Source organism: Bubalus bubalis, chromosome X (assembly GCF_019923935.1).
Source record: "Bubalus bubalis isolate 160015118507 breed Murrah chromosome X, NDDB_SH_1, whole genome shotgun sequence".
NCBI classification, from domain to species: domain Eukaryota; kingdom Metazoa; phylum Chordata; class Mammalia; order Artiodactyla; family Bovidae; genus Bubalus; species Bubalus bubalis.
Window position 1 is genome coordinate 52,706,043 of NC_059181.1, and position 17,913 is coordinate 52,723,955.

At 42.8% G+C, this 17,913-nt stretch overlaps 1 protein-coding gene and 1 non-coding gene across 3 annotated transcripts in view; both read right to left on the reverse strand.

The window, feature by feature from the left end:
* The window catches only part of LOC112582025 (P antigen family member 3-like), a 461,263-nt gene that overhangs the window by 271,205 nt on the left and 172,145 nt on the right, over window positions 1-17,913 (reverse strand). The window contains exon 4 of one of the 2 annotated variants that reach the window (XM_045164540.1): window positions 454-579. The exons of the other annotated variant lie outside the window; for it this stretch is intronic. Within the exon in view, the coding sequence (XP_045020475.1) occupies window positions 454-579 (126 nt within the window). The remainder of the gene's footprint in view (window positions 1-453; window positions 580-17,913) is intronic. 2 annotated transcript variants of the gene reach the window in all.
* Window positions 1,012-2,612, reverse strand: LOC112582346. The gene is made up of 3 exons (XR_006640666.1): window positions 2,584-2,612; window positions 1,600-1,679; window positions 1,012-1,151 (listed from the first exon to the last, which is right to left on the reverse strand). It is a non-coding gene; the product is annotated as an uncharacterized LOC112582346 (transcript).

The following is a 17,913-nucleotide window of genomic DNA, read 5'->3' on the forward strand; positions in this document are numbered from 1 at the left end:
TGTTCTGAATTCACAACTTACATGGATAAAGTTGAGTTTAGAAGTTAAGGGATTTCACAGAATCACACACATTATGCTAAAGCTGGTACTAGAACCTACTTGGATGCCTAAGCATATTTCAAATAAACTGATATTTATTACAAATGCATTCCATATTTGCTACAAGCAGAAATTATAAAAGAACCTGAAAATTATTAGCTGTTGCTTAAAGTACTTATACTCAAGAGAAGAAAACGGTTTCCTAGTTTCATTTTGATATGGCTTTGATCCTGTCTGCTTCTTTATTTGAAAGTCTGTAAGTCAGGCACTCAGGCATCTGGGGTCTGAACTATCTTTCAAAGAATATGTGAACTCTATTATTAAAATAATAGTAATGTTCCCTCTATATTAGTAAAGATATAATATTCTGAAAAACAGAAACCACATAAATTACTTTCTGAATGGATGACATACCTGCTTCTGGCATTTCAACAGGCTCTGTATTTGATGCAAACTCCTCCCTGACATCAGGACCATCTCCACCTTCACCCCCAGTCTTTGCCTCAGCCAATTTCTGGAGATCAGCTTCCAGGCCAGAATCTTAAAGAAAAAAATGCATCAATTCAGCTGTAAAGCATACAGTATAAACAAGGGAATGATGATATTCATTCCCTTGGTGCTATGAATTAAAAGCCTTAGGTTAGTATGCTAAAAATGTGATGAATAAGAACCCCAGGAGCATTATTCCGGGAATGCTTTGCTGGGGAAAAAGGAAAGCAGAATTTTCCGAACGCTATCACCATTTTCCTTTCCCAGGGTTGTCCTCAGACACCTTAGTTGCCCGCTTCTCTTTGTCTTGAAAACAAGGGAAAATTTGAGCGACCACACTAACCTGCCAACTATACTCTCCTCAGTTTTTTAGGAACTGTCTGAAGTCCTTTTCTAATGTTTCCTTTCCTCTTCCTACTGGTTATGTCTTAAGGCATGACTCACAGATACACTTTACCTTCAAAGGGATCCTTCTCCTCTTTTTCATCATGATTCACTGGATCCTCTCCATGTACTTCCTCCTTTCCAGGTGTGATATCCTGAATCTCAGCTGGTGGTTCCTCTTGTTGAGGTTGCTCAACACTGGGCTGCTGGTCCTAGTAGAGTGTGCATGCAAATAAAAACTTTTTGTTGTTAATACATCTAATAGCATAAATATACATAATACATAGATATATCTGAGCATAAGTAAACCTAACAACATTTTCCCAACACAATTCTATGTACTTACTTTTAATAAAGTTACTCTTCCCACAGAGAAGAGTTAGCTCCCATAAGAGTTACCCAGAAAGACTTTGGAAGTTATTTAAATCTATGTTGGGATGGAAGCATGCAGTCTGTTGTTAATAAGCAGGAAGAGGGAGTCACTGGGCACATTTCCAGGGAATTTAACAGTATACTCATCCAGGCAATGCCATACTATAATATATCTGGATCAATGTTCCTTCCTAAGACAAAGTGTCACCCTTTATCAGCATGGAAGACCTTTATCACTGCATCTGTACTACTGAACATCATTTTCTCAAAAATAAACTTGTGCTAGTAGAAAACATCAAATGGTAAGGTACTCACAACCACAGGTTCATCCACCTGGGAGCAATCTTGATTTGTAGGTGCCAATTTTGATGCCACTTGCCCATTCATATTTCTCCCTGAAAGCAGAATATGGTGATTTAGAAAATGTATTTAAGAGTACAGCTATATTTGATCACTTTATGACCATATGTTGACTTATTTTTTTTAATGTGAGAATACTTTCAAAAGAAAACTCTGGTTAAGTATGAGTGTACATGCATTTCAATTACACCAAATACAGTCGCTTGCAAAGCCATTTGTGTCTTTGCGAAGCTGGCAGAGAAATCACCTGAAGGTACACAAGAAGGCTGAATTTTCGGGAGGACGTTTGATTTCACAACAGAATTCTCCATCATGAAGATTTTTAGTGAAATACTGCTAGGAATTCAAAACCTCAGGACTACTGCTCATGTCACACTCCTATTCACCAGACTTATTTTCCCCAACTCCCTTGGAATTCAGTTGGCACACGAAGAAAGGCTCAGTCTTTACAGCCTGACTATGGCGATTTTCTCAGTGTCTGGGGCTGAGGTGAGGCTGCATACAGAGCAACCGGTACACTTCTCTCTCGGCACCTTACCACAAAACCCGCGATACAGTCACAACCCCACTGCGGTCCGGTTTCTAGGCCTTTCCTTAGATCGCCCACCCCGCCCCTCCCCAGGTCCCACTGCTGGCCCCAGATTCTGTGTTCTGTAGTCAGTTCCAGGGCCCCAGTGAACCAGATATCTCAAATAGCACCCCCACGTCTTCCCCCACCATCATCCTACCCCCTGCCCTCCTCTGCCCACTGCCCTTCCTCTCCGGCCACCAAGGCAAGAACTATGGTGTCGCAACACTTGTGAGGAGAAAGATGACTACCTTGAGGGCCTTCCTCCTCAAGGGCCCTAGATCGCACTGCCCGACCCGCGCGAAACTTGCTGGGTCCCCCTCACATGCACACACACTTAAACTCCAGACAGGACAGATCTGTTAACCTACCTCGTGAGTCTCAAGTAGTGAGAAAGAACTGGGACTGAATAAACAGACCCGTCTCAGGCCCAACGCTCCTCACAGAACGCTCAGGAAGGCGTATGCGCACCAAGGCGCATGCGCAGCAATGGATGCGTGGGCACACACTGCGCATGCTCACTGAGTTGGGCGTGCGCGGTGCAGGTTGCTGGAAAAGGCAATGGCACCCCACTCCAGTACTCTTGCCTGGAAAATCCCATGGATGGAGGAGCCTGGTGGACTACACAGTCCATGGGGTCGCTAAGAGTCGGACACGACTGAGCAACTTCACTTTCATTTTTTACTCTCATGCATCGGAGAAGGAAATGGCAACCCACTCCAGTGTTTTTGCCTGGAGAATCCCAGGGACGGGGGAGCCTGGTGGGCTGCCGTCTATGGGGTCACACAGGGTCGGACACGACTCAAGTGACTTAGCAGCAGCAGTGCAGGTTGCTGTTTTCCCGCCATTGAGGTGGAGTCCTGGAACCGCAGGGTCTCTGGAGGATGAGAAAGGGGCTTGAAGACTGTATTTTTTTCCTTCCAGTGCCGTCTTTCTTATGCATCCACAATCTTTGGAGATAGGTAGTCCCAGGTTACCCTTAGTGGAGAATGTGTCTCAGAAAGACAGTCATGACAGAAATAGATATTACATTTTTTAATACCTATTTTTATACATGCTCTGATGAAGCATTTCCTTCTCTGCTTCTGGGTTTTCCATCATACTCCCAATGGCTTTACTCACTTCCATGGAATAAGTACATAAATAGATGCCTCTGTTTCCACTTTTTGCTTGGTGCACTGCACATTTAAATCTCTGAACTGGTAACTAGTTTCTCTGAATATACCTCTGATTCTTATACAGTATTGTCCTTTTAGCATCGGACTTTACTTTCACCACCAGACACATCCACAGCTCGGTGTTGTTTCCAATTTGGCTTAGCCTTTTCATTCCTTCTGTAGCTATTTCTGCACTCTTCTCCAGTAGCACATTCTTCTTTTTCTATTATAGCAGGAATTTTTGTACTTACTAGGAGTTTTAATTTTACCCAATTTTACCCAAGAGAAAGGAAAACATGTTCACACAAGGACCTTTACTCAAATATTCTACTCATGTACTCCTAATAGCCAAAACTAGAAACAGCCCAACTATTCAACAACTGGTATAAAGATGAAAGAAAAACAAAAGAGTATACTCGTACAAAAGAACACTACACAGTCATTTAAAAAGGAACTACTAATGCGTGTAACAGCAAGGATGCATCTCAGCTGTGCCAATGAGAGATGTCAGACACAGAAAGCTATGTATTATATAATTTCATGTCAATGGATTTCTGGAAAAGCACAACTATAGGCAGAGAAAGATATCGGTGGTTTCCAGGGTATAGGAGTGGAGGAAGGAGTCTGAATGCAAATAACCCAAAGGAGCATTTTCAAACCAATGGGACGTTTTCTACATTTTTTTGTGGTAGCATTTACACAATGGTATGCATATGTCAAAACTTGACAAACGGTAATGTTTTAAAGCATTGACTTCTATTGTATATAAATTATATTTCAATACTTCTCACTTTTTTAAAAAAGGATCTTTTAAGTATGTAAATACTGGTTATTGTATCCATCTAGACCTTGAGCTCATATACATAAAAATCTTATTTGAAATTCTTCCCAGACCTGGCCAACTTCCAGGATTCCCCATGACACCTTTGTACCCTTATGACAGGACACAGAAACTTGGTCTTAACCAGGTTTACAATTCCATCTCCTTCACCTCAAGTCAACATTCTTGCTGAGTTCTGTCCATGTTACTTTGAAAATGTCCAATGCATCTACTTTTCCCCATGTCCACCACATCTGCTGTAGTCCAAAGCTCCCCTCCATTTAATTGTCAACCCCCTTATAACGGGTCTTTCACATCCACTCAGGGTGCCTGTCTCCCACTCACCATCCTCTCCCTCCCTCTCTTACAGTTCCAGAACTGTTTATGACTTTCTAGATAAAGGCTACTGTCCTACACAAGAACTTGAAAGTATGGTCTAGCCCTTGCCCAGCTTGCTAACATAATGGAAAATAGAGAATCCTCTTCTTGTCTCTCTTATTGGGATTCATTCATACCCTCCAATTTCTCAAGCTTAGATTGTCCCATATTTCTGAAGCCTCCGGTTAGTCGACTCCTTCAAGCTAGGCTTCAACAGTATATGGAACGAGAACTTCCAGATATACAAGCTGGTTTGAAGAGGCAGAGAAACAAGAGATCAAATTGCAACCTTCATTAGATCATAGGGAAAGCAAGGGAATTCCAGAAACACATCTACTTCTGCTTCATTGACTAGACTACCTCAAGGCCTCTGACTGTGTGGATCACAACAAACTGTGGAAAATTCTTAGAGATGGGAGTAACAGACTAGCTGACCTGTCTCCTGAGAAACCTGTATGAGGGTTAAGAAGTAACAGTTAGAATAAAACATGGAACAACGGACTGGTTCAAAATTGGGAAAGGAGTAAGACAAGGTTGCATAGAGTCACCCTGCTTATTCAACTTACATACAGAACACATCGTGGGAAATGCTGGGCTGGATGACTCACAAGCTGGAATCAAGGTTGCTGGCAGAAATATCAAGAAGCTCAGATGTGCAGATCATTGCAGTTTAATGGCAGGAACTGAAGAGGATCTAAAGAACCTCTTGATGAGGGTGAAAGAGGAGAGTAAAAAGCCTGGCTTAAAAGTCAACATTCAAAAATATAAGATTATGGCATCCAGTCCTATCATTTCATGGAAAACAGAAGGGGCGAAGTGGATGCATGGACAGATTTAATTTTGGAGGCTCCAAAATCACCGTGCATGGTGATTGCTACCATGAAATTAAGACACTTGATCCTTGGAAGAACAACCATGACAAAGATAGTATGCATGCATGCTCATTGTTTCGTCGTGTCTGACTCTTTACGACCCCATGGACTGTAGCCTGCCAGGTGCCACTGTCCATGGGATTTGCCAGGTGAGAATACTTTAGTGGATTGCCATGCCCTCCTCCCATGGGGCATGGCAGGGCATCTTCCCAACCCAGGGGTGAAACCCATGACTCCTGCATCCCATGCATTGCAGGGAGATGCTTTTTTTTTCTTGCCAATTTATTTTTTAATTGAAGGATAATTTATTTACAGAATTTTGTTGTTTACTGTCAAACATCAAGAAGAATCAGCCATAGGTACACCCATGAAGCGAATTCCTTACCACTGAGCCACCAAGGAAGCCCATGTCAAACCTAGACAGCATAGTATAAAGCAGAGACATCACTTTACAGACAAAGGTCTGCATAGTCAAAACTATGGCTTTTTCAGTAGTCATGTACAGATGTGTGAGTTCGATCATTAAGAAAGCTGAGTGACAAAGAATTGACGCTTTTGGTTTGTGGTGCTGGAGAAGACACTTGAGAATCCCTCAGACATGAATTTTAACAAACTATGGCAGATAGTGGAGGACAGAGGAGCCTGGGGTGCTACAGTCCATGGGGTCTCGTGAAAAGAGTGGTACATGACCAAGCGATTGAAAACGAACAACCACCACCACCTTACCTTTGCTTTTCCCTGTGCCAAAGAATTGATGCTTTTGAACTGTGGTGTTGGAGAAGACTCTTGAGAGTCCCTTGGACTGCAAGGAGATCCAACCAGTCCATTCTGAATGAGATCAGCCCTGGGATTTCTTTGGAAGGAATGATGCTGAAGCTAAAACTCCAGTACTTTGGCCACCTCATGCGAAGAGTTGACTCATTGGAAAAGACTCTGATGCTGGGAGGGATTAGGGGCAGGAGGAGAAGGGGAAGGCAGAGGATGAGATGGCTGAATGGCATCAGTGACTCGATGGACGTGAGTCTGGGTGAACTCCGGGAGTTGGTGATGGACAGGGAGGCCTGACGTGCTGCGATTCATGGGGTCGCAAAGAGTCGGACACAACTGAGGGACTGAACTGAACGTGCCACAGCCCCACTTTCAACGGGGCTAAGAAGTTTCTGTGTCTGTCAGTGCTGAAGGCTGAGACTTATGTCTTTACAGACTAAGCGCCCCCTGCTTAGGGTTGATGGCGGGTCCTTAGAACACTCATCACTCCCTCCCAGAGCTCAGAGCATGGAGCCTTCTCACAACAGTAATGGAGCACCCTGCCTGCTACAGAAATGGGAGTTGTAGCTGTTTAGCCCCTCTTAATATGTTTCCTCCCTTTGCATTGAGTTCACTTCCACATTTCTTCTTTGAGTCACCAAATCAACTCTTCTTATCCCCAACTGGTTACTGTAACAAGCTGCAGCTGCATCTCTATCAAGGACGGTGCATGTACCCCCTGTGCTATGTATTTTCTTCCTCGTTTCCTGTCAGAATCTGTCGACTCCCAGACATCACAAAAAGGGCTCCAGATCACCCACAAAAGGGGCGGTGCTGCAGGGGAGGCTGTGACTCTCATCCACAGCCTGAGTCAAAGCAGGACTGTGTTATAAGTGTCACAAGCTGCCCCACCAATCATGGGAGCCAAAAGAGCAAAGGTCTGGAAGTCCTAACACAGACACTTATGTGGAAGGAACACCAGTGTCTTCCTAGGGACCTGTGAGTTGTTGTTTGGTTTGGGCCTATTGAGTCAGTGACCTTTTTCACAACACTTGCATGCTTAGCTAACCTTCCATCAGGACCTCTCTCCTCCCCTACAGGCCCCTACCTACTGTACCAAAAATCATACTTCTGACTTCAGTGCGCCGATTGGGTTTTCACCTGGCACAGATACCAATACAACTTTTTATGCTGAAACCTCAAGATTCCTGAAGAGAACGAGTTTTCAGAAAGTCCATCTTTCAATTATAATAGAAAAACTGCCTATGTAACAATGAAGATACAACAAATTAAAATACTAATAAAATGTTATTTGGAAATTATCTAGAATGCCACACTTAAGAGAAAAAAAATTTAATACATGGTCTATTGCCTTTCAGGTCAAATCTGCATTTAAGAAAATTAGGAGATGGGCGAGGTAATGTCTTCATGATATTGTATTTGTTTTTCTGTTTATCATTATATTATTTCTATGGTTATGCTACTTTCCAGAATGATGAGGGTGCTCCACTAATGTCTGTCACGGCAAATACATATTTAGAACTTGCTATGGACTAGGAACTGTTCTCTGTGATCTTTGCATGTTGACATGACACCCCATCGACTTTCATGCACTTAGGAGAAACTGTGTTCAATCCATATGCAGATCCATTGTAGTGTTTCATGCGGATGGACATGTTGACCTGCCTTCTGACCCACAGTAGACTAGACACTGCACTGTATTCCAGACTGGGAGTCAGATACCACACCTGTCTGTTTCTCTCTGGCCTGGGCACCAATCTGTCTCAGCTCTTGCCAGCTAGGTGACTTTGTGCAGATTCACTCACCCATTAATGTCTGTGAGTCTCTGCTCCTCAACTGCAGAAAGGGACAATAGCATTAAAAATGCTCACCTTACAGTGTTGCTATGAGTACTCAAAGACTTTTGAGTACATATGGAGTACATATGCACATTGTGTACATATGGAGAGCTAAGCACGATCCAGAAGGGTGAGCTTTTCTTCTTGTCTCTCTTCACTTCCGTTTCTGCTTGTACTCATATCCCCCTGTCCCTGCCCCCATGCTTTTACCTCCCCAATCCCAACTGATCTGTCTCATCTCTGATCTGTGCCCCTGTCTTCAGACTCTCCATCCCAAAACACAGCTGAATATCTCCTCATGATTTACCTCAGAAAATATCCATATCATCACCCTTGGAATAAACAATCATGAGTATTAGTGGAAGAAATAAGAAACACAACAAAACTGGAAATGTGAAAACTACACAAGAAATAAAGCATTACTGATGATCATTTGACTATTAACATTTTCATATCTTCATCAGATTCAGATCTTCAGAATTTGATTGAGAATTAGACTTGATAAAAGGCCTTTTAATTTCCCTGGGCAATGTTTTTTAAAATTTATATACTCATGTTCTGTAACTGTCCAGTGACCACTTGCTTTCCTGTCATGATGCAAATCCTATGAAGAGGTCATTAGACATCCAACTTCACATAGAATATTCACTAAGCTTTTTCATACGAGCACATGATGAAACCCAAATATTTCCTTTAAGCTTCACAATATCCCCATAAGAAGAGGGGGATACTCACTGTGCTAAAACAAAACAAAACAAAACAAAACAAACCCCCCCCCCCTCATACCTCATACACTCCATTCTTGAGTCCCTGAAAGGCCTGAAATGATAGTGCAAGGTCCATGCAGTGTGTCAAAGGTGGTCTTGACATTGTGTCTCTGGAACAATCTCCAGGAAATGTGGAACAGCAATAATATTAACAACAGTAATGACAACAGCTAAAATTGACTTGGAACGTACCATACGGCACGTACTGTCCTAACAATTTCTCATGTCTTAACACGGTCAGTGGTCTACACTGCCCCATGAAGTAGTTAAATTTACTCGAAGCTAGTATTTCCATGTGGTTAAAAGAGGAATGAGGCACAGAGGCACTACATAACTTGTTCAGTGTCGCCCAGCAGTAAGGGAGCCACAGGTCTGGACACACCATGGAAAACTCTGGGTGTATTTATTCAGTCAAGGATAAGATCCAACAGCTACAGCAAAATATGTACAATAACAGCTACCACATAACAAAATTGATCTTACATCATAGAAATGCACACTAAATGGAAATCTGATTTCTTCAGAAATCTTTCAAATGGAGTCTTGACAAGACTGGCATCAGGATGTTTTGTAGAAACGATGGTCTACAAACAAGAGCCTCCTCAGAACAGCAGACAGCATGTCAGTGAGTCTCCTAGACTGGAGGTCTTGGGTTTGTGCATCAGAGAAGGCAGGAAACCCCTGTCACATGCTCTCAATGGAGACAGAGCCTGGCAGCAGGCAAAATAAGACCATGCCTCTGCTCCGGTAGTGCCTAGACAAGTTGTCCATGTCAATCAGAACTGAGGAATTCTTTTAAAAAGTGCAGATTCCATGATCTACAATCAGTGATTCTCACTCAGTGTGGCTACAACAGTGCCCTAGAATATGTGAGATTTCACTATACTTGGGAAACTCTCAGGGACTTTATTAAACCCCTTTGGTAGTGAGACTGTCAGCAAAATAAGAAAAATAGAGATCGGAACAGATATTAGAAAAAATATATAGATAATCAACAAAACCCAAAGCTGGCTCTTTCAAAAGGTCAATATGAATTCATAAGTTTCCACCCATAAGAATAAAAAAAAAAGAAGATAACTAAAGACAAAATTTACCAATATCAGGAAAGAAATAGGTTACAGATTCCACATTTCCTAATCCAATCATTTCGTCAAGGTGAATTGGGCCAAATCCAAGCAATGTGATGAAACCACTCATTTTCTTTCTCATTGTCCTCCAGCTTCCCCTTCCTGCCCCTCTCCTTTGCCCCATTTCCTTTCTCCTTCTTAAGTCCTGCCCTCCATCAAGATGAGCAATGTTATGAGGCATGATTCCCATGCCTCATAATCCCATGATTATAAGTGATGTCCGCTGCTTGGCTGACATTCAACGTGGATGCTATCATCCCTGTAGCTGGTACACTGAAGCTCTCTGTCTCTCGTGATGGACCAGAAGGTTTCACTCTAATTTCAAGTATAGGTAGGAGAGAAGGTGCAGGGCACATGTTGGAGCCTTGAGTCCTTCATCTAAGAAATGCAGAAGACCACAAACTGTGGGAGAAACAGAAATAGCAGCACCAGGCTCCTTTCAATGAGAGCTACGTGCCAAACCCAGCACATCACAGGGTTCAGGAGCATGCCAAGTAGATTTCCATGCCAGGACTGTTGCATTTATTGTTCCTTCTGCCTGGAATGCTCTTCCCTTAGGTAACCCCACAGCCTGCTCCCTTACTTCCTCCAGATCTCTGCTTACTTGCCATCCTTCAGGGAGTCTTTCCCTCATTAGCTCGAATAAAAAAAAATAACATCAAACCTATATACACCTTTTCCCCTGATCTAGCAATATCTTTCTTCATAGTGCCTACCACCCTTGATTATTTACTGACCACCAAGTCTATGAAATGAGAGACTTGGTTGGTTTCGTCCTGTCCCAAACTCCTCCAATAGTGCTCAATATGGACAGAACTCAGCAAGAATTTGGACTTGAGGTGAGGGAGAGAGAATCGTAAACATGGTTAAGACCAAGTTTGTGTGTTCTGTCATAAGAGTACGAAACTATCATGGGGAATCCTAGAAGTTGGCCAGGTCTGGAAAGAATTCCAAAATATGATTTTTATGTTTTTGAGCTCATGGTCTAGATGGATACAATAACCAATTTTTAAATACTTAAATGTTCCTTTTCCTTTCAAAAAAAGTATTGAGGTATAATTTGAGTACAATAAAAGCCAACACTTTAAAGCATTACAGTTTGTAGAGTTTTGACAAATGTATACAGTGCTGTAAAAGCTACCACAATAAAAATGTAGAAAATGGCCCATTGTTCGAAAATGCTCTCTTGGGGTATTTGCCATCAGACTCCATCTTCCACTCCTATACCCTGGCAACCACAGATACATTTCTGTGTGAATAGTTGTGCCTTTTCCAGAAATCCATTGACATGAAATCATATAATATGTAGCCCTCTGTGTCTGGTTTCTCACAGTTTTTGCACAGTTGTGACACATCCTTGCTGTTGCATGCATTAGTAGTTCTTTATTATTATTACCATGTAGTATTCCTTTGTACAGGTATACTCTTTTGCTTTTCTTTCATCTGTATACCAGTTATTGAATAGTTGGGTTGTTTCTACGTGTGGCTACTAGGAATACATGTGTGGAATATTTGAGTACAGGCCACTGTGTGAGCACGTTTTCATTTCTCTTGGGTAAAATTGTCTAGGAGTAGAATTGCTGGGTCATATAAGGCTTCCCAGGTGGCGCTAGTGATAAAGAACCCACCTGCCAATGCAGGAGACTCAGGTAGGACCCCTGGGTCTGAAAGATCCCCTGCAGTAGGAAATGGCAACCCTCTCCAGTATCCTCATCTGGAAAATTCCATGGACAGGGGTCCTGGCAGGTACAGTCCATGGGGCCCCAAAGAGTTGGATACAACTGAGCGACTGAACACACACACACACACACACACACACACACACATGTACATGGTAATTTACATATCTTAGACTCTAAACTGTGTCCTCTGTAGACAACATACAGTTGGATCTTTTTTTTATTTTTATTGTTTTTGAATGTTGAATTTTATTTTTTTAATATATATTTTTATTTTACTGATCTTGTTTTATTTTTAAACTGGTCTCTCAATGTCTGGCTTGTGGTCATATTGTTTTATCTATTCACATTTAATGTTGATACAGACTTACATCTGCCAGTATATTTCTCTGTCTCATGTCATTTTGTTCTATGGTCCTCATGTTACTGCTTTCTTTTGCATTAAATGGGTATTTTCTAGTGTAGGATTTTAAAGTCTTTGCTGGTTTTTCCACTATTTTTAACTTATTTCCTTAGCTATAGGCTACCATAAACAACTTCAGTTCAGTTCAGTCACTAAGTCGTGTCTGACTCTCTGTGACCCCGTGGCATGCAGCACGGCCGGGCTCTGTGTCCATCACCAACTCCTGGAAGTTGCTCAAACTCATGTCCATCAAGTCAGTGAAAAAGCTACCCCACTAGCTTTGTTCGTAGTAATGCTTCCTAAGGCCCACTTGACTTCACCCTCTAGGATGTCTGACTCCAGGTGAGTGGTCTCACCATCGTGGTTATCTGGGTCATTAAGATTTTTTTTTTTGTATAGTTCTTCTGTATATTCTAGCCACCTCTTCTTAATATCTTCTGCTTCTGTTAAGTCCATACCGTTTCTGTCCTTTATTGTGCCCATATATGCATGAAATGTTCCCTTGGTATCTCTAATTTTCTTGAAGATCTCTCTAGTCTTTCCCAGTCTATTGTTTTCCTCTATTTATTTGCAGTGATCACTGAGGAAGACTTTCTTATCTCTCCTTGCTGTTCCTTCAAACTCTGCATTCAGATGGGTATATCTCTCCTTTTCTAAAGTAAGTTGTTTATTACTAATGCCACTAATAAACATCTTACTGTATCACAATCAGCTTGAAATTTATACTAATCCTAATGAGATATAGAAACCTTACTCCTATATTGCTCTTTTCCAATTTCCATCTTTTCCTCATGTTGTCACCAATAGTAGATCTATAAAGAGTACATCCCATCAATACACTCTTATCATTATTATATTGCTATAATGTTATGTCTATGAAAACCTGATATAAGGAAGAATATCAGGTATATGTTTACAACCTCTATTCTATTAACTTTCTTTGTCATGTTTTCTGATACTTTGTATATGTTCGTGTGGATTTGACACCATCCTGGCTTGTTTCCTTACCTAATACAGCTTTGCTCGCAACCACCCCCTTTGTGCTGTTACTGCAAATATATTACATTCCATATGTTATTGGCCCAACAATAATTGGGCTTCTCTGATGGCTCAAACAGTAAAGAATCTGCCTGCAATGCAGGAGTCTCGGGTTCAATCCCTCGGTCAGGAAGATCCCCTGGAGAAGGGAATGGCTAACCACTGCAGTATTCTTGCCTGGAGAATCCCCTGGACAGAGGAGCCTACAGAGGCGGGCTACAGTAATGTGGTTGCCAAGAGTGAGACACGACTGAGCAACTACCACATTCACAACAATAATTTATGTGATATTGTTTTAGACAGTTGCTTTTTAAATACAGGAAGAAAGGCGTGAAATGTGAACTCATAAAGTACTTTTGTTTACATAATTACCTTTACCTGTGCTCTTTGTTTTTTCACATGGATTCTAATTAACATCTGAATTCACTTATTGCAGCCTGAACAGCTTCCTTTAGTTTTTTTCTAGTAAGCCAGTTCTATCAACAAATTCACTGAGGTTTTTTTTTTTTTTTTTTTTTTTTTTTTGTAATTTGGGAATGCGTTTATTTTGCTTTCATTTCTATTTTTAAACCACTTTATTGTAGTATGTTTGACATGTTAAACAGCTGTGTACACACCTGTGAATTCATCACCAGCTTCAATATACAAAACTCAACTGTATTTCTATACTAGTGGTGAATACTCCTAATAAGTAAGAAAATTCCAGTTAGAATGAAAAGAACAATATACCTAGGAGGTAATTTAACCAAGGAGGTGTAAGATTTGTACACTGAAAATGACAAAACACAGTTGAAAGAAATGAATGAAAATAGAAACAAATGGTCACTGACTATCAATGGGCTCTAGAGTTTCCCCTAGAAATTTGCTGTCATTGTACACACATCTCTGAGCATGTGGGAATATTTCCCTAAGGCATATTCATAGCAGGGAGACTGCTGGATCAAAGACTTCCTTGCCTACACAGACATCTCTATAGAGTGCCTACTATGTGCATGTGCCTGACGCTGTTCTAAACGCCAAGGAGGCATCACAGAATAGGACTGACACTTGTCCCTCTTTCATGAAGGCAAATACTGCTGAGGGTGAGGGCAGGATGGAATGTAAATTCTGATGGGTGCTGCCACAGGCCCCTTAAAAGGCGTTTTACCAGTTCACACTGGCCTCAGTGGGGCAGGGGAGTGAATGTGCCTTTACTGGCATCTTGCACCATTTCTAGGGTGGGAAGTCTAGGCAAGAGGCTGGACTCCTTATGTCCAGTTCCCTAGAAGAGCGTCAAGTCCACGACTAGGAATGATCCATGTAGGGATTTCAGGGGACGTGAACACCCTAGGTGTCCATACCCTTGGTTGTGACATCACAAAGTGTATTTGACAAAGCATGGGAGGTATCTGCCCCATCGGTGGCTCTGCACCCTGAGTGTGCCATCTCTGACCTGGAGATAAGTGTGTGAGCCAGGGATTGAGGGTGCTGAACCCTTCAGGGGTTTACTATGTCTTGGGCTGTGAACTTTGGGGTTTGTAGGATGCGGGCTACCATGGTCTGAGGTCTCTTTGTGGTGGCTGCATGGAACATTGTGAAAGAGCTGTATGTGTTCACCATACCAGTGCTCTGTGCAGTTGGTGTGGTTGTGTCCTATGGTGTGAGCTGTGTGATTGCAACTTCTGTGTCCAGGGTGTGAGGTCTCTGAGATATCGGGTTTCTCCATGGCAGCTTATGAAGTTGCTAAAATGCATGTCGGCCTGTATTCACATTTCATCTCAGCTGATTTCATGTGTCTTACCTCACTTATCGAGTCTCCAGGAGTTTCAGTTTGGTGGATTGTTTGGTTTGGGTGTTCAGTGCAGTGAGGTCTGCTAGCTGCTGTTTCCTTGGTCCATATCTGGCTGAGTGTATCATTGAAATTTGGGTTTTCTGACCCATAGTGTGAGGTCCCTGGGGGTATTTGTGAGTCTGGATCCAGGCTCTGATGCTACACAGCTGGCGGGAGACCAGGGTCCCAGAGGGAGGTTGCTCTGTCTTTGGTCCTGTGCTGCAGGGATTGAAACCCTGAGCCACTTGGGCATTTATGTCTCGATTGAGATACTTTGTCACTTGCCAGGCTTCAGACATGAGGTGTTTGTGACCTCCTGATGTTTCCATCTGACAGCTGTCTAGAAAGAAAGTGAGAGGTTGATCGATCTGAATTGACTGTGAAGTCATCCACTGCTGCTTCCGTTAACCAGGCTTCCTTGTCTAGACCGTTGAGGTATGGGGTTGCCTTCCTTGAGGCCCTCCGTGGGCCAGTTTCTTGCTACTGTTTTCAAGGTCTCCCTCAGGCACAGTGGTGGAAATGCCATTGTGGAGGACGAGTTTTTTTCTGTGACTCTGACAAAATGCAGCAGGGACACCCTGCTGTTTCCTAATATATCCTCTGTGTGACATAAAGCTGCCCCTCTCTCCATCTTAACTTATTCCCAAACCTGCAGAACATCATCACCTCCACAGCAAAGCTGTCAGCTAGGAGCCCCACTGTACACCCAGCCCTGGGAAACCTTCCTTGTCATTGACATGTCTGCTTTCCCCAAACCTGCCTCTGCTTCTGAGCCCTGCTCGCTGGTGAGGCCCATTGGCTCAGCTGTCTGGTGGCCTGAAGTCTGGGGAAGCCTTCCAACCTGAGAAGGGCAGGGGAACTGGAGGTCACACCCCAAGGGGAAAACGACAAGGCCATTCTAACTTTTCCCAACATTTCCTGTCATTCCAAAATGTAAACGAATGCCTGTTAGCCTCTCCTTTGCAAAAGTAATTGAAGTCTTCCTGCAGTTGTGTGTCAGGCAGGAGTGCATTGAACACACTGGGAGCAAGTCACCCGAATGGTGGGGGTGGGTGCATGGGTGATCAGTCCTGTCTGCCTCTCTGTGACACCATGGTCTTCAGCCTGCTGGGCTCTTCTGTCCATGGGATTTTCCAGGCAAGAATACAGGAGTGGGTTACCATTGCCTCTCCCTGGGAATCTTCTCAATCCAGGGATCTAACCCGTGTCCTCCTGTCTCCTACATTGGCAGGCACTGTGCCACCTGGGAAGCGCTTTTAGGGCTGGGGGCAGGCAGGGAGTGTGTGGAAAAGTTCCTCTGTTTTTTGAAATAGAAAGCTTGACAAGTGAGAATAAGACAGGGGGGAAAGAACTACTATACCTGCTGAAAGTGAAAGTCGCTCAGTTGTGTCTGACTCTTTGCTACCCCACGGTCTATACAGTCCGTGGAATTCTCCAGGCTAGAATACTGGAGTGGGTAGCCTTTCCCTTCTCCAGTGGATCTTCCCATCCCAGGGATCAAACCCCGGTCTCTGCATTGCAGGCAGATTCTTTACCAGGTGAGCCATAATGGAAGCCCAAGAATACTGGAGTGGGTAGCCTATCCCTTCTCCAGCAGATCTTCTCGACCCAGCATTGAACCAGGGTGTCCTGCATTGCAGGCGGATTCTTTACCAGCTGAGCTATCAGGGATTGAAACATTTCACATTGTTGTTGTTCAGTAGCTCAGTCATGTCCAACTCTTTACAACCTCATGGACTGCACCATGCCCGGCTTCCCCATCCCTCACTATATCCTGGAGTTTGCTCAAACCCATGTCCATTGAGGCAGGGATTCCATCTAACCATTTCATCCTCTGTCACCCCCTTCTCCTCCTGCCCTCAATCTTCCCCAGCGTCAGGGACTTTTCCACTGAGTCAACCCTTCGCATCAGGTAGCCAAAGTATTGCTGCTTCAGCTTCAGCATCAGTCCTTCCAATGAATATTCAGGACTGATTTCCTTTAGGATTGACTGGTTTGATCTCCTTGCAGTCCAATGGACTCTCAAGAGTCTTCTCCAACACCACAGTTCAGAAGCATCAATTCTTCAGCACTCAGCTTTCTTTATAGTCCAAGTCTCCCATCCATACATGACTACTGGAGATATCATAGCTTTTACTAGATGGACCTTTGGTGGCAAAGTAATGTCTCTGCTTATTCATATGCTGTCTAGTTTGGTCATAGCTTTTCTTCCAAGAAACAAGCCTCTTTTAATTTCATGGCTGTAGTCACCATCTGCAGTGATTTTGGAGCCCAAAAGGATAAAGTCTCTCATTGTTTCCATTGTTTCCCCATCTAATTGCCATGAAGTGAAGGGACCAGATGTCATGATGTTAGTTTTCTGAATGTTGAGTTTTAAGCCAACTTTTTCTCTCTCCTCTTTCCCTTTCATCAAGAGGCTTTTTAGTTCCTCTTCACTTTCTGCCATAATGGTGGTGTCATCTGCATGTCTGAGGTTATTGATATATCTCCAGGCAATCTTGATTCCAGCTTCTTATCTGGGTCATGAAGATCTTTTTTGTATAGTTCTTCTGTGTATTGTAGCCACATCTTCTTAATATCTTCTGCTTCTGTTAGCTCTGTACCATTTCTGTCCTTTATTATGCCCATATATACATGAAATGTTCCCTTGGTATCACAAATTTTCTTGAAGAGACCTCTAGTTTTTCCCATTCGATTGTTTCCCTCTATTTCTTTGCACTGGTCACTGAGGAAGGCTTTCTTATTGTTCTTTGCAACTCTGCATTGAAATGGTTATATCTTTCCTTTTCTCCTTTGCCTTTAGCTTCTCTTCTTTTCTCAGCTATTTGTAAGGCCTCCTCAGACAACCATTTTGCCTTTTTCCATTTCTTTTTCTTGGTGAACGTCTTCATCACTGCCTCCCATACAATGTCACGTACCTCTGTCCATAGTTCTTCAGGCACTCTGTCTATCAGATCTAATCCCTTGAATCTATTTGTCACTTCCACTGTATATTCGTAAGGGATTTGGTTTAGATCATACCTGAATGTTCTAATGGTTTTCCC